This window comes from Notothenia coriiceps, unplaced genomic scaffold, assembly GCF_000735185.1.
Source record: "Notothenia coriiceps isolate Sejong01 unplaced genomic scaffold, NC01 NC01_scaffold00037250, whole genome shotgun sequence".
Taxonomy (NCBI): domain Eukaryota; kingdom Metazoa; phylum Chordata; class Actinopteri; order Perciformes; family Nototheniidae; genus Notothenia; species Notothenia coriiceps.
In genome coordinates, this window is record NW_011369951.1 from 4,703,616 (window position 1) to 4,726,648 (window position 23,033).

The window sequence follows — 23,033 nt, forward strand, 5'->3', positions numbered from 1 at the left end:
GCTGAACAGCATTTCCGTGCACATGACTTGTGTTTAAAGTTTAACATGTTAGGCCCCAAGCCTGTTTTTCAGGTCTCAGGCTCGAAAGTGACATTCCCAGAACAAATGAACATATCTTCCCTTCTAAAAGGGTTAAATTAATAATCTTTTTTTCTCAAAGTAATGATAAACCTGTGAGTTGGATGTAGAGTCAGAATCAAAATAGATGTTTTTTATTTTAAAGAAAATTCAGATTGAACATAGTAAAAAACTTTAAATTATAGTGTCGGTCCAAAAATTATTTTTTACTTACAGAGTAACATGAGTAGGTGAACTTTGAGGTTGGTGTGGTATCATATCGAGACCTAACTCTTATATTTGTAACATTTAAGTCAATCTCAAACAGAGGTTGTTTACACTTACCAGGCTGGCCTTGGCCAGTTGGACCAACTAAAACACAAGCAGAGGTTTCAGTTAGTGAATGTTACACATGTTAACAGACAAAAAGAGAGCAATCTCTTTAAAATAAATACATTTGGAACAAAACACTATATTTCATACAACTCCAACATGATAATGTAAAACTATAAATGGCACTCTTACCACCAGAGGGTGCTGCAACACCTGCTCCACCTGTGACAAACAAATACAAAAGGTGGGAGTCAAAAATCTAATGTCTGAATAGAACAGAAAATAATATATGGTTGCATATTGTTTGGTTTATTTTCAATATGAGAGAGTTTTGACATACCAACACTTGTGCCAGCTGTGAAATAAAACAAAAACAATGGTTCACCACGTTAACCATCTAATGTTTGTATTTACTAGAATGAATGTTTAAAAAACAATATGCAGAACCACTTACCACTGGGCTGAAGAATGCCACCAGAAACTGTAAAACATCCAGGAATAAAAACAAGGATTAAAACAAGATAAAACAGATTCAGAAGTGAATTAAAAATATGCAATTATTTTAAACCCACCGCCTGTTTTCACACAGCCACCACACCAGTAAGAAGTGCAAAAAAAGAAGAACAATTCATCAGTAAAATTGTGTTTTACAAAACAACATTTCAATAATCTTGTCTGTTTGGTTTGATTACATTTATATCATTCACATATAAATCTGCTGGTAATGGTGAAACTGTAAAACAGAGCCAAAATGTAAATGTTGGTAAAGTAAGGTATAGGAGAAACATACAGCAATGATAGGAGCGAGACATCCTTTTGAAGTAATGCAAAACAAGTATTTAACGTGAGAAAATTATGTCAATAGAGCAACAAAACTAAACAATGATAAGCACAGTGATTGTGTTAGTGTAGAAGGCGAGATTGCACAAGATACTGTAAGTACTGTTGAGGGAAAGCGACAACATGTGACCACGACTGACATAATGGTGTTAGAGCGGCAGAGATCACATCACAGTGGCAAGAACAGGCCCATACTGTCATGTCTGTGCTTATAAATGATGAGTGTATTCCCATTTTGTATAATATATTCATGTGGGTGAGAATAAAATATGCCAGTGGAGGCTGCTGGGAAACCAATTCAGAATCAGAATACCTTTATTTGAGGGGAAATGTACATTAAGAATGAACCATTAACCAAATATACCAACAGGTTGTATAGTTATGTGGCTACACTTACAAATTGTGCTCTTAAGATTTGATTATGTAATAATAAAGATAAATCTGGATGCTGATTAAAACATTGACCTGCAAAACTAAAGATTGTGAAGTGTCTATTTCGGCAAATACGTATATTCACAAATACTCATTGGAATGTCCTATTCTGTATCAGAGAGAAACATAAATAAATTAGATATAAATACCACAGATTTTATTTTAGAGACACATGTTTCATGCAAACAGCGAGTCTTACTGGGCTGCAGGACCTCTGCGACAGTAGGCGTGGGCTCTGCCAAAAGACAACATGGCAAAGTTTCATCCATTGTGCCATAAAAAAGCGCGAGTTAGAAAGCCTAAAAGAGGCAGAAGCTGTGAGGGGGAATACAATACTGCCACAGCTGGGAGGCTGTAAGCCAGAAGTGGTCAATAGCTGCTAGCACTAGCAATACAAACATGTGTGGGCAAGAAATGGATGAAAAAAATGTAGAGTTAATAAATGATGGCACATTGGGGTGCAGTAACCCAGAGCTACAGCGCAATTGCAAAATATACTGAAAGTGGAAATGCTGCTTCCCTTTCCTCCCATATGATTTATACAGCTACTGCAAAAACATACATGTGTGAATGTGTGTACATTTGATTTCCTAACACATGCAGAGTACTGGCATTTCACTGTACCTGGTTGAACAGTTCCAGCAGCACTTGCATCCGTTGCTATAAGATCAATAAAAACACGATTCATAATAGAACACCTTTATAAAGGCAAATCTAAGAAAAATGAACCTGTATTTTCTACGTCACCTGGCACCCCAACAGCAGAACCATTTGTGCCAACGCCGACCTCTGGAGCTCGAGTAGCTTGTCCCCGCCCAACGCCAACCCCAGTGACGCCTCCTACAAGAGGCACACAAGGTTAGCAAATACATGCCACCGTTATCTGAATGCTAAATTAAAAAAACTAAAAGCTTTTGTGCAAGTCTCCAACTGAAAGGCTCAAAATAGTGGCTCTTGATGTTTCTGGTTTTTCCTTGATACATCAATAATACTCTATTGTGGACTTTGTAGTTTGTATTTAGCTCAATATGACCAAATACCACTGGTAAATAGTAAGTCTAGATAGGAGCCTGTCTTCCCAAAAACAATTGTGTTTACTGTTACAGTATAACATAATTTGTTATAGTTTGTGATGAACAAAGTCACATAAAGAGTTAAATCTTAGCAGAAGGGAAACACTACCTTTACGTGTGAAAGGAATGCATTTTCAATAAACCCAAAGAGAGTAATTTAAGGCAATTTTGTACGTTTTATAATGAAGTTAATTGTCAGCAATGTTTAGACAGGTCCTCTTTGTTTAGTTAATTCATGTGGAGTTAATTTAGAAAGTTAATCCACCATACTTGAGGTGTTCTTGTAGTTCATTGAACAAAGCTTTTCCCCCTGTTTATACTTATTTATACTTACTCCAACCTCTAATCCTGGACATGTGGAAGAGTTTAAGACATGTCGAACAGATGCTTTTAGGAAATGGGACTTTTTTACTTGTAAAACTGGTGAAAAAAAATGACTGAAAGAGTTTCCAGACGCTCTTTATCATGTTTTTGTGCTTTCACACCACCTGGATGTTCTGCATAAACTCAATAGTCAATAAAGTCTATAATATCATCCAAATCTGAATTGTGACACAAATGTTATCACTTTGTAAGATGACAGATAAATAATACAAAAAAAGTAGGTGCCCCACCTCCTCCGGCCCCTCCCTGTCCTCCTGTTCCTAACCCTGCTCTAGCTGTTCCTCCAACACCTGATTAGGGGAAAAGATATCATTATCTTAATCAACACTTAAACAATGCCCAACCAATTTAAATCAGTTTACACACAACAAATGAAAAAGTGTGAACATTTAGTTTTTGGCGCAATTAATATAATCTAATAAAAAGATAAATTAAAGTTTCTGTTGGAATACATTTTTACACAACTCAATGTTTAAGATTGGGGTTTGTGTGGCTATTTATTTTACCGTATTTAGCAGCTTTTGCGGCAGCAGAGTATTGTCCACCTTGAAAGTAGCCGGTACCTGCTGGTACTCCTCCTGCTCCTGGTACGAGCCCCACTCCAGCTCCTCCTTGAACTCCTAATTAAGGCAAATGAAGCAGGTTCCATGATAAGTTTGGTTAGTGAAATGTAATAACAAGTAGATAAAGACAAATAAAAAGAGAAAATACATGTGTAATTACTGAAAACTGCAGAGTTCCTGTAAGTCAATACGATAATGAATGTCTCTGAATTTGTGATATTTGGGTTTGGGTTTGATACCGTATTTAGCAGCTTTTGCGGCAGCTAAGTATTGTCCAGCTCCCAGTCCTGGGACAGCACCAGGAACTGCTCCTGCTCCTCCCCACCCTGGAAAAAACCCTGCTCCAGCGCCTCCCGCAACTCCTATTCAACAGAAAATGTGCCGTTTCTATAATTAATTACGGTATGGACCGTACAAAAGGTCACCGGTTGGTTTGTGGACTACACTTCTTGAGTTCAGTATTGAGAGGTTGAGAGCCGAGCTGCCTCTAACGTTTGCTTTTTCCTTGATAACTCAAGATCCAACTCTGCATATACTAAAAAACTCAACTAAAATCCTTCATCTGGTTAACATAAATCAACAACCTAGATCTAAAAACAGTATTGCAGAAATGTGGCTTAACTCATTGATAAAGTACATTTAGGACAACTTTTGGCAGACAAGCAAAGCGCTTAACGTCACACTGAAAGGACACCAGATGAAAAAAAACGGTTTACCTTGAAGACCTTGATTACATATTACAGATTTCTCTAGGTTCAATACACTTTTGGTTTTTGGGTAATAGAACAACTCAACAGATTTTTTAAGTAGGTCTTATTAAAAATATTTAAGTAGAAAATGTACATATTACATCTTTAAAGAAAACATCTTACCATGATTTGGGGGTTTGACTCCAGCCCCAGGTCCATACCCTGTTGGGAGGCAACATTATATTTGTTACCTAGAAGTCATTGCATCATATTGAATTATCATAAATGAAACAGCAAAAACCTTTTGTCTACGCTTATTTTTTAAAACTCACAACCATAGCCGGCACCAACACCAGGAAGTGGCTGTCCTGCTCCACCTGGAACTACGCCTCCTTGGCCTGCTCCGTGGCCTGCTCCTTGGCCTGCTCCTTGGCCTGCTCCGGGATGTTAGGAATAAATATTACATTTGACAGAATTTATTGGTAAGCTATTGCCATTTCAAACAAATACAATCTATCAATGCATTCAAGGCACAATTTACCAAAACTTGTTATTGTTTCAATGGATTGAGATAATCATTTCTTCACCATCAACATTATTGGGAGGCCACACTTTATGAAATGATAATCATGACACTACGTAAAATGGGAAAAAATACCCGCTCTCACCATATTTAGGAGGTTTAGCACCAGCCGCCAGCGCTGCAATACAATATGCCCAGAAGAGGGTGAGAAGAGAGATGTGATTTTAGTCAGTAATAAAAAAAAACTTATAATGCTCATGTAGATGAAGGAGCATGCTTACATCCATATCCTGGTAAAAATGGGACTCGTCCAGGAACTCCTCCTCCACCTGCACCACCACCTGGAACACCCCCTGCACCGCCTTGACCTTGATGCAAAACAATAATATTTTAATCATGCACACTCACTTAAAATACTACTTACAATATCTATAGTTCTGGTCAGAAATTTATTTTGAAATCGAGTTACCATATTTAGCAGCTTTAGCAGCAGCTGAGTATCCTCCTGCTCCTCCTGCACCTAATACACCTGTTCCTACTCCTCCTGCTCCTCCGAAGCCTCCTGTTCCTATTCCTCCTGTTCCTACTCCTCCTGCTCCTCCGAAGCCTCCTGTTCCTAGTCTGCCTACGCCTGTCAAAGACAAATGTATTTCCATGTGAAGCTGGTGGTATGGTTAAATGCAGGATGATGTTGAGTTTTTTCTTGCAATTGAATTATCTATATAAGAATTTATAACAATGAAAAACAACTAAGAATCAATAGTAGAACTTTAAAAGAAAAAACTTAAACTCAAATGACTATTCCTCCTTTTTCTGTGCATCCTAAACATGTCGCTGTTTGGAACATCAACTCCATTTCACTGGCTTTGCACTGATAAAAAGCAGTCTCTCGTATTGTAAAATAAACTTTGCCTTTAAACAAACCACCACCAGAACTTCTTAAGGTTGTGATGTCCCAAAGATAATTATAGCAATATATAGTGCTGTTATAGTCATGGCAACACAGCTTCTTCTCCATCCATGTAAATTCCCCTTAATTAATCCTGTTATAATTGAAATCAAGATATGTTTTTACAAGAGAGACTTGAGTGAAGCCAAAGACAATAAAGATGTTTCTAAACTTAGTTGGATTTTTATATTTGGTGGAAAAAAATACCATATTTAGCAGCTTTAGCAGCAGCAGAATATCCCCCTTGTCCTCCGGTCCCAAATTGTCCGCCTTGTCCTCCCAGTCCTCCTTGTCCTCCCTGTCCTCCGGTCCCTAATTGTCCGCCTTGTCCTCCCAGTGTTCCTGTTCCTAATTGTCCTCCTGCTCCTCCTTGTCCTATAGTGTGCAGGGCCAAGGGGGCAAGAAAAAAAACGTAATGATATTCAATACTTACTCCACTAAAATGATTATGTTCCTGTTAATACACAAAATACACAAAGACAAAAAAAACGTTATACACTAATTCATTTATACACTATACCATATTTAGCTGCTTTGGCTGCTGGTGAATATCCCCCAAACACTGGTGCACCTCCTGGTAATCTTGATCCTATTTGGAGCCAACATTTATCGAGATGCTGTTACTGAATTCAAGGTTAAGTTACTTAGATGAGTGGATATATAATGGAAACATAAATACAAGCATATGGCATCATCTTTTAAATAAGTAATGGGAAAAACAACAAAAACAATGCTATTCACTTTTCAGTTATAAGAATGATTACTGTACATTTTCAGTTTAGCTTTTTATGTCTTTTGCTAGATCATACCTCCTGGCACCTGCCCTGGATACTGTCCACCAGTGCCTCCTGGCAGTTGCCCTGGATACTGTCCTCCAGCCCCACCACCTCCTCCACCACCAACACCCCCTGCCACACCCAAACCTGCAGCAAAGAGCACAGACTCTGTTTGGATCCAATCATGTTCTTTAATCATGTTGCACAACTTTATGTTTTGTCTTGATAGAAAAGCATTGTAGGAAATAAAGGTGTTAGGCTACCATATTTAGCAGCTTTAGCCTGAGCCGGTGAGATGCCTCCAGAACCTACTCCGAAAGAACGAAAAAAAAATTAAATCAACCATAATAGTTCAGATGTTCGCCAGCAGTGTGGCTTTTCATTTGGTTTAATCATAGCTAAGTTTGTCACATTTCTTTCTTCCCCAAGAAGAAGGCTGTCACTTGGTCAGCAGGATGTGGAAAAAACGACTAAAGCTTGCTGTAGCTTTCTAAAGCACTTAATTTGTTGAGCTGATTCGTTTGAATTGTAGGAAACAAAAAAAAATTCACTTTCGTAACCTCTGCCAAACTGAATTTTCCAAGGACTATCCTGAGAAGCTCTATACTTCACTTTAGTATGGCTTTAAACCTTTTTGTTTGTCTTTTGCACGGTATCTTACCTCCTGGCAGCTGCCCTGGATACAGTCCACCAGTGCCTCCTGGCAGTTGCCCTGGATACAGTCCACCAGTGCCTCCTGGCAGTTGCCCTGGATACAGTCCACCAGTGCCTCCTGGCCCTGGATACAGTCCACCAGTGCCTCCTGGCAGTTGCCCTGGATACAGTCCACCAGTGCCTCCTGGCCGTTGCCCTGGATACAGTCCACCAGTGCCAGCAACACCACCAACACCACCAACTGCACCCACACCTGGAGCAGAGATCACAGCTTACAAATTGTGTTCTGTACTAATGTTAAACACATGTTTACTGGTTGGAAAAGCATTATAGGTAATAATGTGGTAGCTACCATATTTGGCAGCTTTAGCCTGAGCAGGTGAGATGCCACCGGTCCCAACTCCTGTAGAAAGAAAAAAAGGGGTTATCTGGTCTTCTCTATTGTTCTAGTAAAGCTGTAGGCTGTGGTCAAACGTCTGCCTTTACCTCCTGGCACCTGCCCTGTATATGGAATACCAGCACCCCCAGCACCGCCAACATTGCCAACACCTGAAGAAGAAATAACTAACTTGTGAGATACAAATATGTTTCTTTTCTGATGTTTCACACATTGTATTGTCTTTTCTTAGTACAAAAGCATTGCTGGTAATAAATCAGGAAGGCTACCATATTTGGCAGCTTTAGCCTGAGCAGGTGAGATGCCACCGGTCCCAACTCCTGTAGAAAGAAAAAAAATACATTCAGGATTCTCTGGTCTTCTCTATAGTTCTAGTAAAGCTGCAGGCTGCAGTCAAACGTCTGGTGTCCCTTTCCCTTTTTTTTCTCCATAATTGTCTCGTCTTAAACATCAACTATAGGCAGAAATATATTTGGGTGTTGATTACAGTTTTAACTCATGATGTTATGGAAATGGCACACTTTAGTTATCTTTTTGTTGTTCCTCGTTACTTTACCTCCTGGCACCTGCCATGGATACTGAACACCAGCACCACCAACACCGCCAACACTGCCAACACCGCCAACATTGCCAACACCTGAAGAAGAAATAACTAACTTAGTTAGATACAAATATGTTTCTTTTCTGATGTTTCACACATTGTATTGTCTTTTCTTAGTACAAAAGCATTGCTGGTAATAAATCAGGTAATTACCATATTTGGCAGCTTTAGCCTGAGCAGGGGAGATGCCACCGGTCCCAACTCCTGTAGAAAGAAAAAAAATACATTCAGGATTCTCTGGTCTTCTCTATTGTTCTAGTAAAGCTGCAGGCTGCAGTCAAATGTCTGGTGAGCCTTTCCCTTTTTTTCCATAATTGTATCATCTTAAAGATCAACCATAGGCAGAAATATATTTTTTCCAATGTCCAGAAATACTGTATTGGGGTTTTGATTACAGTTTTAACTCCTGATGGTGTGGAAATGGCACACTTTTTGTTTTTGTTTTTCCTCGTTACTTTACCTCCTGGCACCTGCCATGGATACTGAACACCAGCACCGCCAACACCGCCAACATTGCCAACACCTGAAAAATAAATAACAAACCTTAGTGAGTCACACATGTGTTTTTATACTAATGTTTCACACAATGTTTTCTTTTCTTTTCTTGCTACAAACATATTGCTGGTAATAAATCAGGGTAACTATAATATTTGGCAGCCTGAGCAGGTGAAATGCTACCGGTCCTCCTTTCTAATTATATAATTACACTTAACCATTAAATATAGGCAGACATTTTTCTCCAATATCCAATAGATTTAAATTTGAAAGCATTGCGTGAAAATGGCACCATGATACTCTACCTCCTGGCACCTGCCCTGGATACAGACCACCAGCACCGCCAACATTGCCAACACCTGAAGAAGGGATAACAAACTTTAGTTAGGTACACGTACACATGTGTTTCTTAATGATGTTTCACACATTATATTGTGTTTTTCTTGGTACAAAAGCATTGCTGTTAGTAAATCAGGTAGCTACCATATTTGGCAGCTTTAGCCTGAGCAGGTGAGATGCCACCGGTCCCCACTGCAGCAGAAAGAAAAAAAACATTCAGCATTCTTTGGTCTTTTCTATTGTTTTAGTCAAGCTGAAGGCCGTGGTCAAACGTCTAGTGACCATCTTCCTTTTTTCTATAATTATCTCCACTTAACCATCAAATATAGGCAGAATACTTTTTTTCAAATATCCAATTGATATAAATTAAACTTTTAAGGCATGAGGGTGTGAAAAAGGCACCATGATAGCCTACCTCCTGGCACCTGCCATGGATACAGACCACCAGCACCGCCAACACCTGAAGAAGAAATCAAAACCTTGAGTTAGGTACAAATGTGTTTATTTACCGATGTTTCACAAATTGTATTGTCTGGCATGTCTTTTCCTTATTCCATAATAAATCCCCTCTTAACTATCAAATGTGAAAAATTATTCCAACATTAAACAAAACAGTTTTTTCGGACGTGGAATTAACTTTTAAGTCACGAGGATGCAAAACATTTTTTTTTGTTGATACTCTACCTCCTGGCACCTGCCCTGGATACTGAACACCAGCACCGCCAACACCTGAAGAAGAAATCACAAACTTCAGTGTTTCTTTACTGGTATTTCAACATTTGATTTGTGTTTTTTTCCTTGTTGGAAAAGCATAGTCGCTACCATTTGGTAGCTTTAGCCTGAGCAGGTGAGATGCCATGACATGTTTTTTTCCAACATCCGACAGATTTGGATTAAATGTATGGGTCAAGAAGGTGTGAAAATGGCACCATGATACCCTACCTCCTGGCACCTGCCCTGGATACAGACCACCAGCACCACCAACATTGCCAAGATTGCCAACACCTGAAAAGAAATCACAAACTTTAGTGAGATACAATGTGTTTCTTTACTAATGTCTCACAAATTGTATAATAATTTGTTGTTACAAAGGCACTGCACAAAATAAATCAGGTAGGCTACCATATTTGGCAGCTTTAGCCTGAGCAAGGGAGATGCCACCGGGCCCAACTCCTGCAGAAAAAAAGAAAAGAAACATTTATCATTCTTTAGTCTTTTATTTTTAATTCTACAACATATAAATTGTCAGTACACTCGTAAAAACACACCAGTTCCAACAGGATATCCAGGCCTCAACACAGGACCACCCTGTCCTCCAGGAAGTCCAGCGCCGCCATTACCAAAGCCATAACCTGAAACATTGTAATGTGAAACATCATTCACCAGTGAACGTATGCCAAGGTTATGCCAAATGTTTGCAAAAAAAAGTAAAAATTCGGAAACTTGTCTTACCTAAAGGTTGTTTGCCACCGGCTTTTGTTCCGTAGCCACCTGAGGGGAGTGAGACAAATACATGGGAGCCAAACAATGAGCCAAAAATAATGCTGCTTGGCAAAACCTTAAAAACTGGGTCTAAAATACATTTTCTGAGACATGGTTGAAAGTTTAAAACGCAGTGGAATTATGTTGCCATTTACTTGACTTGATTGCTTCAAATACATTAAAAACAGCTTTTAATTAATTATAGTAAATTGTATTAGTTATTCCATGTAGTGCATTATTACATTACTGAGGTAGAATTGCACTTGTTAGTGTGTTTGGAAGCAGCTGCTTTTGGTTAGCTTTTGTCTTTTGTTTTGCCTCTAATACATAATCCTTAATAATACCCAATGTATATGTCTTAAAAGATCTTTAAATATAAATTCAGTTTTGAATTACTGTCCTACTTTAATTAAGGAAGGTTTTTTTTGCGACTGGTAAACAAGGCTTGTCAGATCCCTGATTCTGATTCTGTTACAGATGTTGAAATTCAAACTAATCATGATTGGACCTTTTCAATTTTAAAATGCCAGTAATGACACATTTGGCAATTGCTTGTGCCTTTCAATCATTTGGATTATTTTCTGTGCCCCTACCAAACTTCATTGATATATAAATAAGCAACTCAGCCAACATTTTAAAAGATTTTTTTTCTTTGTTTTGAAAAGCATATATAACGTTTGAACAAAATCCAAAATGTAAGCAAAAACCATCTGCTTTGACCCACAGGGATATATATCTCACCTTGCACTTTGGGGGATTTTAGGGGGTATCCGTGGAACAGTCCCGGCTGCATCGGGCCACCGTACCCACGACCTCCTGTGACAGAATACATGTGTACAGACTTGATTATCAAAAACCAATAATAGTGACAAAAACACAAATGTATATGTTTGTAATATAGCATATTATAAATCTAGTTACCTGGTCCTTGACCTGCTTGTCCTGCCCCTCCAACTGCAACAAAACAATCAAACAATCCAATCACGAAGATGAAAGAAGATGAAGGTGTGAATGTAATTATGAGACGAGTTTTAGCAATGACACAAACACTGGCCTTAAAACAAAAATATTTGTTGAATATATATCAGTAAACTGCATACAGACCATGATCCTTTTTGGATATATAATGTACTTGACAACCAGCCTACATTTAACAAAATTAATTGACTTAGTTCATGTGTTTATTATTTACCTTTAGTGTTCCTTTGAATATATCTTTGCGTTGTCTATTGAAGTATTGTTTATTTTATTGTTTTATCTGCCACAGCTGTGTTTCCTGTGATTGTATTCTGTTGCAAAGTGTAATAAAAAAAGTGGCATGCGATGGACATTAAATAAATAAAAAAACTCCCAACACTCATGAGGGAACCCTTACTAGACTTTGGATTCAGGCCAGTTCCTGTCGCCACACCAGGCAGAACTCCACGTCCGCCAAACCCTGAAGTAGCGATGAGCAAACAAAAGATAATACATGAATCTCAGACGAAAAAAAATCACTTGATGAAAAAGGTGACAAATATTGCCTGAGATAAATCAATGAAAGATACAAACCTTGTCCAGGTACCAGTCCACCTTGGTAAAGTCCCGGCACTCCGATACCTGCCACAGCCAATCAGAGGATAGCATTGCACTTCTGTATCCACAATCAAATATGTAATAAACACTAACCTACTTTTTAGCTTCATTGCATGTGCATTTCACACATTAGCATATACATACATGTATATATGTATAATGTATGTATGTTTCTTTTGTTTAACTTGTCTTTGCTCTGTTAAGCACCTCAGATCAACTTTCCTTTTTAAAAGATTATGTAAAGGATATCTTTTGGGATACATTTGAAACTAAATACATGATGAATATATGAATGAAAAAAATAATTAGATGGTGTTTTGCAGTCTAGTAAATTGCATCCTGTCTGCCTACTTCAGCCTTTTCAGTTAGTGGTTGAGTCAAACCTGGCACTTTGGAAGCTTTATTTCCAAGACCACCACCAAGACCCCCTCCTGGAAGGCCCATCTGAGGAATAACAGGTCCTGAAAAAAAGATTAAAAGTTACTACATCTGACAACAAATATATAAAGGTGAAAAACATAAGCATCTACTTTGACCAGAAGCTGAGTCAAGCTGTACATGTGGTTTCTGCCTCCCAAGGACTCTCAACACTTTACTAACTATAAAAGTGTTTCTTAAATACATTAGGGATAAGTACTATATTTGCAGCCGAAAGTTGCTCCCGGTCAGAGAACAAAGGGCCAATTTGAGGTTTGCAATGTTGTAGAATTCCTAAAGCATTACAGTTTCAAAAGGAATGCTAATTGTTGTTGAAGTCCTTGGGAGGCAGAAATCACGTTATGACCATCAACAGTGCAAAATGTAATAAAGAATAATGATGTGTTAGTCTTGCCTCCAACAGGTACTGCGGATCCAGTTCCTGCGCCTGTTGAAGTAAAAGTACACAGACAGAAACACACAAAATTGGACGAAGTACTCAGATCATTGAAATGTTACTTGAGAAATCAGAATATACTTAAAGTACCAAAAGCAAAAGTACTCATTCTGCACAACAGACCATTTTAGAATAATAAACATACCATTATTGATGTATTAATGTGTTTATTACTTTATTGTTAATTGTAAAGCTTTCAATTCTTTAAAAAATGTTCTACTTTAGTATAGTTTTACAGTTGAATGCGATTTTCTACCAAAGGATGTAAAGTTAATCCTAACCTAAAGTAACTGATGATAATTATTTGTATTTAAGTATTTATTTCATTTCAAAGTAATCACATGTAGTAAAATATTTGCCTATCAATTGTAGTTGAGTAAGAAACAGACATGGACAATTCTTAAGGTACATCATTATTGTACTTCAGCAAAGTACTATAGTGATGTACTTAGTTACTGAGCACCACTGTAAACAGAAGATATTGATATACATGTACAGGTCTGAGGATAAAGCCATTCAAACATTTTGTGAGAATAACAGTAAAGAAAACCTTACAAAACAAATACTCAGTAGTGTTACATCCCATGGCCACTGGAGGGCCCTGTGATGCTGAGCAGAGGGATGAGCAGTCTACTTGTGCCAGGTTCATTTCAGCAGGGAGCCATCGAAGGACTGAACACTGCTATACTAGAGAGCAGCTAATCGGGCTGTACACGCCTGTCATCATGCTATGATCAAAAGCAACATGGCTGAGTTTAAATCAAATCAGTATAGTCAGGCAGCATGCCTGGCATTAGCCTTGCCTCATCAAATGCCTCATTTATTTGGCTATCCCCTGCAGGAAATGAGCCATCAACTTAACTCATAAGGGAGTTTGGCAGCAGGATAAAACACATTGGTTTGTTTGTTGAAACTTTTTTGTCCATTTGTCATGTTAAACTCCCCGGACATTGCCGGACAGACATTGCGCACTGCCTTAAGTATGTCTTCAGGGAGATTCGATGAGGAAACATTTGGAAAGGGAATGTTTTGTATTGTCTGCGCTCTTTAGCTTTGAGGAAACTCTTTATTTTGAGTGTCATGAAAGGAGTACAGACTGACTCTAGGGGCTGCAGTGTGGTCGTTGCCAACCAATACTTAATAGCAGGTTCTTCGCCACGGTACAACAACTCCATGCTTAATCAGACTCCATCATTTCAAGCACGTTGTTTGCGCACACAGACAAAGCACAGACTTTAAGATCACTCTGTCGAAGTTTAAACAGTCCTAGGTTTGCAGCTACAATATAAAAATGTGCTTGTGTTTGCCAAACTGTTTTTCATGCTGAGTTACCATTAATTTGAAACATTCCTATTGGCAACAGAAGCATGCAGATCTGTAAAAGTTCACGTTTGTACAGTAGTCTGCCATCTGGCCAACAATCAGCTTACCTGCATGTGGTAGCAGAGATCCTCCTGCACCTGGAGGAGGACACCAGAATTGTAGTTGTATTCATCACTACAAGAGGTTTAGGTTATAACCCTCAACCATAACAGATTATCTGTGGCTTTTTATGTTTAGTCTCAGAAACAGAAAATGCTTTCATGTGTGGCAATGATTCAACCAAACCGATATGTGCAGTTGGTTTCCTGAGTAAATACAAAGCCAGTGTTGAAAAATAGTGTTGCAGTTCATTTGCATGATACCTATACTGATGCCACAAAAGTTTTTTCAACACAAGGAAGAGATCATCTTTGTGGTTCCAAATATACATTTTAAAAAGATCACAATTTCCATTTCACATCTACAGGGTTCTTTTACTACAAGCCAAAAAAGGAAATATGAGAACCAAGCTTTGTAATTTGAGGCATTTAAACTGAAAGGTTGAAACAAAGTGGAAAGCCACATATTATCACTGCAGCCATCAAAACACACATCTTAAAACAGGCATGTGGAATAAGATCAGTGTCTCGTTCCAAAGAAACAAAAATACATCATTCTGTTTGATGACCCCCAGTTTCCATTCCAGCCCCTGAGCCTCCTGCACTGAAGACTGTTTTAGAAAGATGCCCGTTTAAGAGTCAAGGAAAAAAAGATGAGTCACATATTGTTTCCGATTGAAAGATAAACTTTGAATACACAAGGAATTCAAACCTAGAGTAAATATTGATACACAAATCTATCTTGTGTTTTTTAAACACTAAGAAATAGACCAACATCAGGGGTCATGTTGTTCAAGTGTAATTGATATCTTCAAAATCATTTTGAGTAAATGATACAACCAGCTGAAGCAACAGAGTTAAATTGTTAAACACACTGAAAGCAGCTATACGCTTAAAGAAATATGTTTTATTACTAATGACTCATCCCTTGTTACCTTACATTCTGGAAGAATCTTTTTCATGCATGTCTTCATGATGATGTTGATAAAAAAAAAATGAAACAATTCTTGGTGACTTGAGGTATATGAGGGCAGTGTTTAAACAGTAAACAATAGTAAAACTGTGTTTACAAACTCTCACACAACGCTTGCAGAATAATCCAAGTGTCATTTATCAAGTCATACGCTCACTATTTCTAAAACACATGCATGATCTCTGCAAGCAGTGACTGGTAAAATTAGACTTGGATTAAACTGCACTTTTGGGGTGAAGTATTTATCTGGGAATGTCTATTTTACTGATTTACAACTACAATAGAGTGCTATAGAGTAGTTGATGTTAATGCAATACTTTAGTTTAAAGGTCACCCTGGGTCTCAAAAAGTTCATTAGACTCTGAAAGTTTGAAAATCTGACTGCCGTCCGTTATTTGTTTAAACATAGCATCAATAAGGTACCATTGGCTGGTCCCTTTATAGGATATGTATATTTAATATCTACCCAGACATGTTTTGCCCTCGGTTGTACCTCTTTTAGCAGCCTTCTGTCCAGCTCCTGGGAAAAAGCCTCCATTTCCTCCACCATATCCACCGTAACCACCATAACCACCATAACCACCTAAAGAAAACAAAAGGGCAAAGGTGAGTGAGTTTCATAATCTATTGTGGTATAAAGAATATAGTGTTATAACCGTCTTTCAACTAAATGTTACACACACCAGCAATTTCAGTTTTAATTCCAAATGAAACAAACTCACCTCCTCCATAACCTCCACCGCCTCCTAGATTGCCGTAACCTTGGCGAGAAAATGATATATAGGCAGTTGAGTAAAGAGAAAGGAACAACATGAGAAATATTGTAACACATTGCAGATGGCAGCAATAATAACAGAAACGTGATTTATTCAGCAGTAATTATCATTAAATAAAAAACATCACGCAATCTTTCATCAAGACATTTTACAGGATCTGTAATTTCTCCTTCCTAATGTATTTAAAAAAAATAAGGCACATGAAAAATTACACAATATCATGTGTGCTTGATTAGGTTTGATTGAAAACATTTATGTTTTTAGAGCCAAGAACTGCACCTTAGGCGGGGAAAGAGTTGACCCCCAGTGAGTCAGAAACATGATAGACCAAACATGAAATATGCTTGATCATCTGGTCATGCTGTCATCTAAACACTGGAGGGAGCAGTGTGTTCTTTCTGATACCAAAAGCTTCAAACTAATCTCTGGGCGGCAAAAGCTTTTGGCCGGATTTAACACACAATTAAAGTTATATCCCAGCTTTGATATCTCGTTGCTGACAAGAGGAAACATATCGAGCATAAAGAAAGAGAATTTTAAATACGTTTGGAAAGAGGGAAAGGACATGAAATTAAATGCTCATCACCTGCTCATGAAAAATAAATTCAAATCTTAAAGTAAAAAACCCAGAAAAGTGAAACCACAGACGATACCATTTACACATATTGAATTTCAAACTCAATTGTATTTTATCGTTGCCATAAATCTTAAAACATGCACATGTAAAATTGTCATGAGAAGATAAAACATTTGGAAATACTTAGAAATATTTACAAGTGAATTATTGCACTGCTTGGGTTAAGTGGCTGATATGAAATAGGGGGGAAAAAACATTGTATGGGACTGACATGTAAAACAAATGTTCAAATTCATGCTTAACATTTGTTAAATGTATACACAAAACACTTTTACACTTTTTTTTTAATGGTTTTTATCAACAACAAAAAATGAGTTGTATTAAAAGAGGCTGTGAACTGCTCTTTCCCCAATCAGAGATAAACATGTTGGAGTAATGACTGGACATTTGAAAGCTGCCAGCAAGCAATTCCACTAAGGATCTTGTTTTCATCAATATGTTTAAGCCAACTAAATCTAGGGTGAGTGCAACTGAGCATGGGAAACCAGCTGAGGGAAGGAGGTGAGGAGTGGGGGGGTCAGACTGGAGGGCAAGATCGGAGTCCAGCAATCTGCAGGGTGCAGGTAATGATACTGACAAAGATCAGGAATGTGCAGGGAGACACGGATATAAAGTTGGAAGTGTGGAGTTTCATGACTTAGTCAAAACAAATGTGGGCACTGGCCTTGCCAGATTAAGCATGAAATGCGAGCCCAAACACTAAACTAAGAATCCTTTCAATAATCCATCTCCTTCAAAGCTTTCTGCTCGATACGCCTCGATTGCTCAACCATCCCAAGACACACCTCAAAGTAATAACAACAGTAATCAATTATTATATAAATCAGTCTGATATTGGGCTTTCATTTATCCAGTGTATCTTGCATTGACACAAGGAATCTGTCTCATTTATCCATCTTTTTTTTATCAGTCAGCTCCACATGCCTACAAAAATTTGAAGGAAAAAAACAAGATCGTTACAGGATGTCTGTAACATTTTCTTTTTCTTTAAAAAAAAGTTCTGTCTGGTCTGGCCTTCGGATTACAGAATGTCCAATGTGGTTTATGTTTGTCATCGTGAGTGTTGGAATATATACAGCATAGTCTGCGCAACAGAGATTCTGTATGTTAATGGAACATGATACATGAAGAGAGAGCAGAGACGTTTCGGTTAGTCATCCATCATCTGGCCAACCTGCGCATCACCCCAACTGGCGTGAGGGCCAGCACCTGCCACGTTGAGCTCAACTCTCCGATTTGAGATCAGGAGACAAGATGCAGACACGCAGAAGTCAACCTCAGAGGGTGTGTGTCCGTGTGTGCAACCATGAGTGCAGGCCTTGAAAGATGCAAGGTTTATACGAGGAAGAAGAAGAACAAAAAACGTTATCGTGTGTAGTTCTGACATCACAACACTGGGCAAATAATATGCTCCAAAGTAACAAATTCTACCCTGGAGATTGGAAATTATAGGGGTGGAAGTGAGTGGACATGCTAACAAAATCAGGACCACTGTTACTTTGGCATCTACTGATTGTATATTTGCTAGAACTGGGGTAGAGTTTTTATACAAGAGCTCTCTGTTCTTTTGTTAAACTACTATTGTTGCAACATGTCAGTTCACACAAATAGACCTGTTTTAGCTCACATATTATTGGAAGTCTACAGCAATGTTGTTTGTTTTCTTGAACCACACACATCGAAAGTCTGCACCATGGCTGTGATATCATTTCATCTCGTTTCTTTGGTCCTGCTCCCAGTATTTCTTGATTGCTGACAAGCTGAAGGATTTCTGTAGACTTATGCAGTGTCTTATTTTCTTTGTGATCATCAAGGCATTATAGGAAAAAGCCACAGAGACCATTTGAAACCCCCAACTGTCTTGGGCTTTGGACAAAGGAATCCTAGAAAAGGTCAATACTCAGAATATGAAATGGAGGGGACCGAAACCAAATACTACACAGGAGGGAGGATTCAGGGCCAAGGATATTGGAAGGTAAGTGATGCAGTACTCCAATGCATCATAGTTTCCTTCATTTAAAAAAAAAAAGAAGGTGATAGACACATGGCTTACTAGCCAGTTTCCATTCAGAAAAGACCACTGGCTTTCCCAGCTGTGCAGTGCACCTGAAGGTTATTGAGGTGAAATTTAGGATGACGTGTCAGTGAATAATTTACCGTCACCCTACAATGGTGATTCATTTGTGGCGGCAGGTTAAGGTATGACCTCAGCGAGGGTACAAGTAAGTCTTGACATTCTCTGACAATGAAGGAATGTGAAATGAAAATGTGTTGAGGGACAAGCTGTAATATTCATCGCCTCCTGCCGTACCATGTCTTGTGCGTTGGTATTTACACTGAAGACTGACACTGGAACAAAACTGGCCAGACAGTATGGCTGGTTCTTTCAGTCACAAGTCATGTTGTCGAACTTGGGTCCAGTACAAGTGATGGATGTGAGCCAGTGAGCACAGATATATCTGGGTTCAATCTCAAAACGGCAGTTTTTTTTTGCTCATGCTCCACTGGGGTTAGGTAAGGTAATCCTCTGTTTCAGACCAGGGGAATACAAGAGACATTAATCAAAACATTGTCTTCAGCTCTTAGTTCCTCTCTCTTACTTGTTCTCCCAATTTGTGCGTCCTTATCACTCCTCTCCAAAAGATGCCTCAGGAGTTGCGCCGACCAGACATGAAGTGTTAATGGCAAAAAGCAGAGGTTGCCAAACTGGAGAAGGGAAAGATGGATTTACTCGCTCCATTCCATCTCCCCTCTTCCCCTTCTCCCTACTTTGCGAACCAGCTGGGCCTGGTGAAGGGTTTAATTTAAGAGAGCAAGGAATTCTATGGCAGAGATCCACTGTAACTGACAGCAGACGCTCAGAAAGCAGATTTTGGGGCTTGAGCTCTGGAAGGTCCAGGAAATTTGGGGTATTTGTTTTTCACCATAGTCTTTGTTTTAGCTCATATTTAATCAGGCAAAAGTTCTAAGAACAAATCTTTGTTTAGTAAAACACCAGGAGACAGAAAAATGTATTTTATGTCTATCATAACCTTTTAAAAATACTGTTGGTGAGAAAGACACAGAAAGATGATCAATTGTGATTCTTCAACAAAACACCAGAACTGATGTACAAACCGTCAAACCATAAACACAAAGAGTAAAGAAAAAGTGGCAAGAAGCACAGAGGCATTCTTTGGCCATGCTAATGTTGCAATTTTCCCAAATGTCATGATAACTTTATCTTCAAAGGCTCTGTGGAGGTCGCCAGAGAAGCAGTCCACTCTGACTGACTCTGAGTTTCTGTTCTCCGGCTGTGGTCCCTTAAACATTTTAACTTTAAGAGCAAAGTCCATTAGTATGTCCTTCGCAGTCATGACACCACATTTAAATCAGTGTCAAATGATCACACTGTTCCACCTCCAAGTTGCTGGATAGATTGCATTCTTTTGAATTGACGCAGGACAAGCTAGATGAGAGCACAATGGTGCGAGGTGCTGTAGTGATTCCATATCGCGTGAGACAAGTGGACACCCTAACGCTCTCCTGTGACCTCCCCTGCTCCTTGTCACTTCCAGGTTCTCTGTGCTGTCAGTCACAGGAACCAACTGCGAGAAGCTGGACCGGTCGCATGTTGGACTGATTAGGCATTCAAACAGTCACACCACTACAAACAAACTCTCTTCACCTCTGGCTGGTGTGGAGCCAGCCGACTTTGGCGGCAAGCCTTTTATTGTTTTCGATTTCCTTTTCCATGGAGTCATTGACACTATGAGAGGTCCCAAAGCCACAGCCTCCCTCGTTGCCAGATGACCCCAAGTGCAAAACTGTCAGAGCTTCTAGAGACGAACAGGGAAAGGGTGCCTCATTATCTAACATGAGGGGACAGCCTTCAGGTTAAAATCAGTGTGAACATCATTGTTAGGTGGTCTTTGTAAGTCTTTATAGGTGACAAGTAAATCAAACTAAAGAAGAGACTGTTCTTTGTTTCAATGTGTTGTAAGCACTAACAATGATGAATAAACTTGAGGATCTCATCAACCCCCACATTTTGTCGTCAAGTAACATGATCTCTCAGGCATATTACAAATAGTTCCAAATTAGGGTTTACTGTGAAAGTCCCTATTACACGCTATGAGGATTACAAGCAGTGCCACTGTGCCAAACTTGGCCGCTTTGCCCAATGGCATCTGTGGCGGTCTGATCTCACCAGCCTGAGTCCCCTCACCCCCACACTCACATGCCTTAGTTCAAACACATCTGTTGAAAGACCATTACTGCTGTCCCTTAATTCAAACTGTGCTAATGTGTACACCATGCATTACAACACATTCACTGAGTTTGTGATGTAATTGTTTTTGCCACAAGTTATACAGAGCAGAACAAAATATGCTATTAGTTTTCACCAAGACTTGTCTCTTGTTGCAGTTTCTGTGAGAGTTGAGATCCTCTACTGTCCCACTTTTAACCACTTTTAAAGGAATGTCACAGTTACTCTGCCAACACTGAGCCTCTGAGTATGTCTGAAGAGTATCCCTAAGCCGGTGCTCATACCGTTACCCATTTTTAGCTTGGCACACACACACACAGCATGTTCTGGAAAGCCATTCAGACACGGCAGAAACAAACTGCAAGCATTAGAATATACACTAAAACCCAAAGAATCCAATTTTGAAAACTGCTGAAGTTCTATGTCTAGAGAAGTTCATTATGTGAATATTTGATAGGGTGTGATAACCAGTAAACAAACACAGCTATGACAATGGTATGTAAAGTTGGCCAAGTGTGTTTCCTCCTCCAGATGTTCCACATATGCATGTAACTGCTATTCTGCTGAATCATTTTCTGACAACTCAGGGTTTAGACCAGTGCTCTACAGGTCAGCTCGGCTTAAATCATGCATATTGAACCACTGATATTAGGTTCATGGGGTTAGCCTCAAAACGATTTTCAAAGTTCCTGAGTCATTATTAAGGCTGTGATCATTGTGCAGTCATCTAAAGCATTTCACTATTGCAAACATATGGGATACTTTACAAAGAAAAAGTGAGCAACAGATAAATTGTCTGACAGTTGGATCGCTGTTACCAAGTTGTACATTACATGTATGTAGAGATACTATATAAGGCCAAAGCTGAAGTCATTTAATACAGCACTGAATCTGGGGAAGTATTGGATAATCCAAATATTCAGAACATTTCACTAAGGCGACTCACATCATTACAAATGTACTGAAAAATAAATAAACCAACGTTTCAAAAGCCTTGCTTTAAAGGTCAACTATTATACAAAATCCACGCTTTCATGTATTTTATACATAAAAATGTGTCCCCTTTTGAAAGTTTCAGGAAAAAAGATTCTCTCTCTTTTTGTCCTGATCCATTTATATAAAAACCTGTCTGTCAGCTGATCAGATTTCGGCCACTTTATGATGTCATAATAATTTTTTGGCTTGTGTAACCATTAGCCAATAACCAACCAAGGTAACACCGGCCACCTTATCACCTGAATCTCCTCCTGTCGTAGGACCGAAAGTGGTCGGTCAAAGACAACGTACTATCAAAGTATCACTAATGGTGGCCAGATTAAGAAAGGTACAAGCGACACAACCAACTACTCGGAGTGGCAGCGACGAGAGTGCGAGAAGGGGGACGAGGCAACCGGTCCTCCGGACCTAGTAACCTCAGCGATAGCAGAGGGTAGCCGTGTGTCGGACTCACAAACAATACATAACTACCTACTCCTCAGTCCTTCTTGTCTAGTGGTCAACTTCCTGAAGAACATCAATAACACTTGGCTTTCAGTACAATTGGACTCTCGGACAAATCACCTAAACACTGCTCATTCATTAATGTTACTTCAAAAGACTCGGTCAGCTTCGATAAACAGGGTGACCACGTTGTGACCAAACCGTATATTTAATCCTTGTGCCCAAACTAGTTCCAAATGTGTATAGGAATGTCATATGGAACTCAAATTCACGATTAGTCATCGAACGTCAACAAACGTGCAAATTCCAGGGATAGTTGACAAAAAGTAGTTATCGAATATCCAAGTCCTATATATGTTTTGTACAGGTGGACATTCGTAGAGGTATTAGGGAGACAAAAGTCGGGACAAAGTTCACCGACTAAGACACAGACAATGAATTACTATTTTTATTCCTCGGTGAGGGTGCGGGAGACTCTTTATAAACCAATATTTTATTGTG

At 38.9% G+C, this 23,033-nt stretch overlaps 2 protein-coding genes across 38 annotated transcripts in view; one reads left to right on the forward strand and one right to left on the reverse strand.

Annotated features, from left to right (window-relative positions):
- nup210 (nucleoporin 210) overlaps nt 1–23,033 on the forward strand; it is a 187,090-nt gene that overhangs the window by 128,972 nt on the left and 35,085 nt on the right. The window lies entirely within an intron of this gene.
- The window catches only part of elna (elastin a), a 96,294-nt gene that overhangs the window by 10,059 nt on the left and 63,202 nt on the right, over nt 1–23,033 (reverse strand). For 3 of the 36 annotated variants that reach the window (XM_010796006.1, XM_010795999.1, XM_010795998.1), the window contains exons 6-49: nt 16,153–16,191; nt 15,924–16,013; nt 14,467–14,496; nt 12,995–13,027; nt 12,546–12,623; nt 12,139–12,186; nt 11,963–12,025; nt 11,509–11,541; nt 11,329–11,403; nt 10,556–10,596; nt 10,374–10,467; nt 10,228–10,278; nt 10,048–10,110; nt 9,790–9,834; nt 9,521–9,565; nt 9,250–9,297; nt 9,072–9,125; nt 8,732–8,794; nt 8,425–8,475; nt 8,227–8,307; nt 7,940–7,990; nt 7,760–7,822; nt 7,626–7,676; nt 7,281–7,526; nt 6,883–6,927; nt 6,653–6,766; nt 6,364–6,432; nt 6,051–6,218; nt 5,364–5,525; nt 5,176–5,262; nt 5,040–5,072; nt 4,704–4,805; nt 4,555–4,593; nt 3,922–4,044; nt 3,626–3,739; nt 3,350–3,409; nt 2,410–2,502; nt 2,287–2,322; nt 1,862–1,897; nt 963–965; nt 845–871; nt 731–745; nt 583–612; nt 403–429 (exon numbers count right to left, since the gene is read on the reverse strand). In XM_010796006.1, the coding sequence (XP_010794308.1) occupies nt 403–429; nt 583–612; nt 731–745; nt 845–871; nt 963–965; nt 1,862–1,897; nt 2,287–2,322; nt 2,410–2,502; nt 3,350–3,409; nt 3,626–3,739; nt 3,922–4,044; nt 4,555–4,593; nt 4,704–4,805; nt 5,040–5,072; nt 5,176–5,262; nt 5,364–5,525; nt 6,051–6,218; nt 6,364–6,432; nt 6,653–6,766; nt 6,883–6,927; nt 7,281–7,526; nt 7,626–7,676; nt 7,760–7,822; nt 7,940–7,990; nt 8,227–8,307; nt 8,425–8,475; nt 8,732–8,794; nt 9,072–9,125; nt 9,250–9,297; nt 9,521–9,565; nt 9,790–9,834; nt 10,048–10,110; nt 10,228–10,278; nt 10,374–10,467; nt 10,556–10,596; nt 11,329–11,403; nt 11,509–11,541; nt 11,963–12,025; nt 12,139–12,186; nt 12,546–12,623; nt 12,995–13,027; nt 14,467–14,496; nt 15,924–16,013; nt 16,153–16,191 (2,919 nt within the window). Of the gene's footprint in view, nt 1–402; nt 430–582; nt 613–730; nt 746–844; nt 872–962; nt 966–1,861; nt 1,898–2,286; nt 2,323–2,409; nt 2,503–3,349; nt 3,410–3,625; nt 3,740–3,921; nt 4,045–4,554; nt 4,594–4,703; nt 4,806–5,039; nt 5,073–5,175; nt 5,263–5,363; nt 5,526–6,050; nt 6,219–6,363; nt 6,433–6,652; nt 6,767–6,882; nt 6,928–7,280; nt 7,527–7,625; nt 7,677–7,759; nt 7,823–7,938; nt 7,991–8,226; nt 8,308–8,424; nt 8,476–8,731; nt 8,795–9,070; nt 9,126–9,249; nt 9,300–9,520; nt 9,566–9,789; nt 9,835–10,046; nt 10,111–10,227; nt 10,279–10,373; nt 10,468–10,555; nt 10,597–11,328; nt 11,404–11,508; nt 11,542–11,962; nt 12,026–12,138; nt 12,187–12,545; nt 12,624–12,994; nt 13,028–14,466; nt 14,497–15,923; nt 16,014–16,152; nt 16,192–23,033 lie in introns of all 36 variants that reach the window. The other 33 variants (XM_010796013.1, XM_010796004.1, XM_010796002.1 and 30 more) reach the window with 33 other exon arrangements.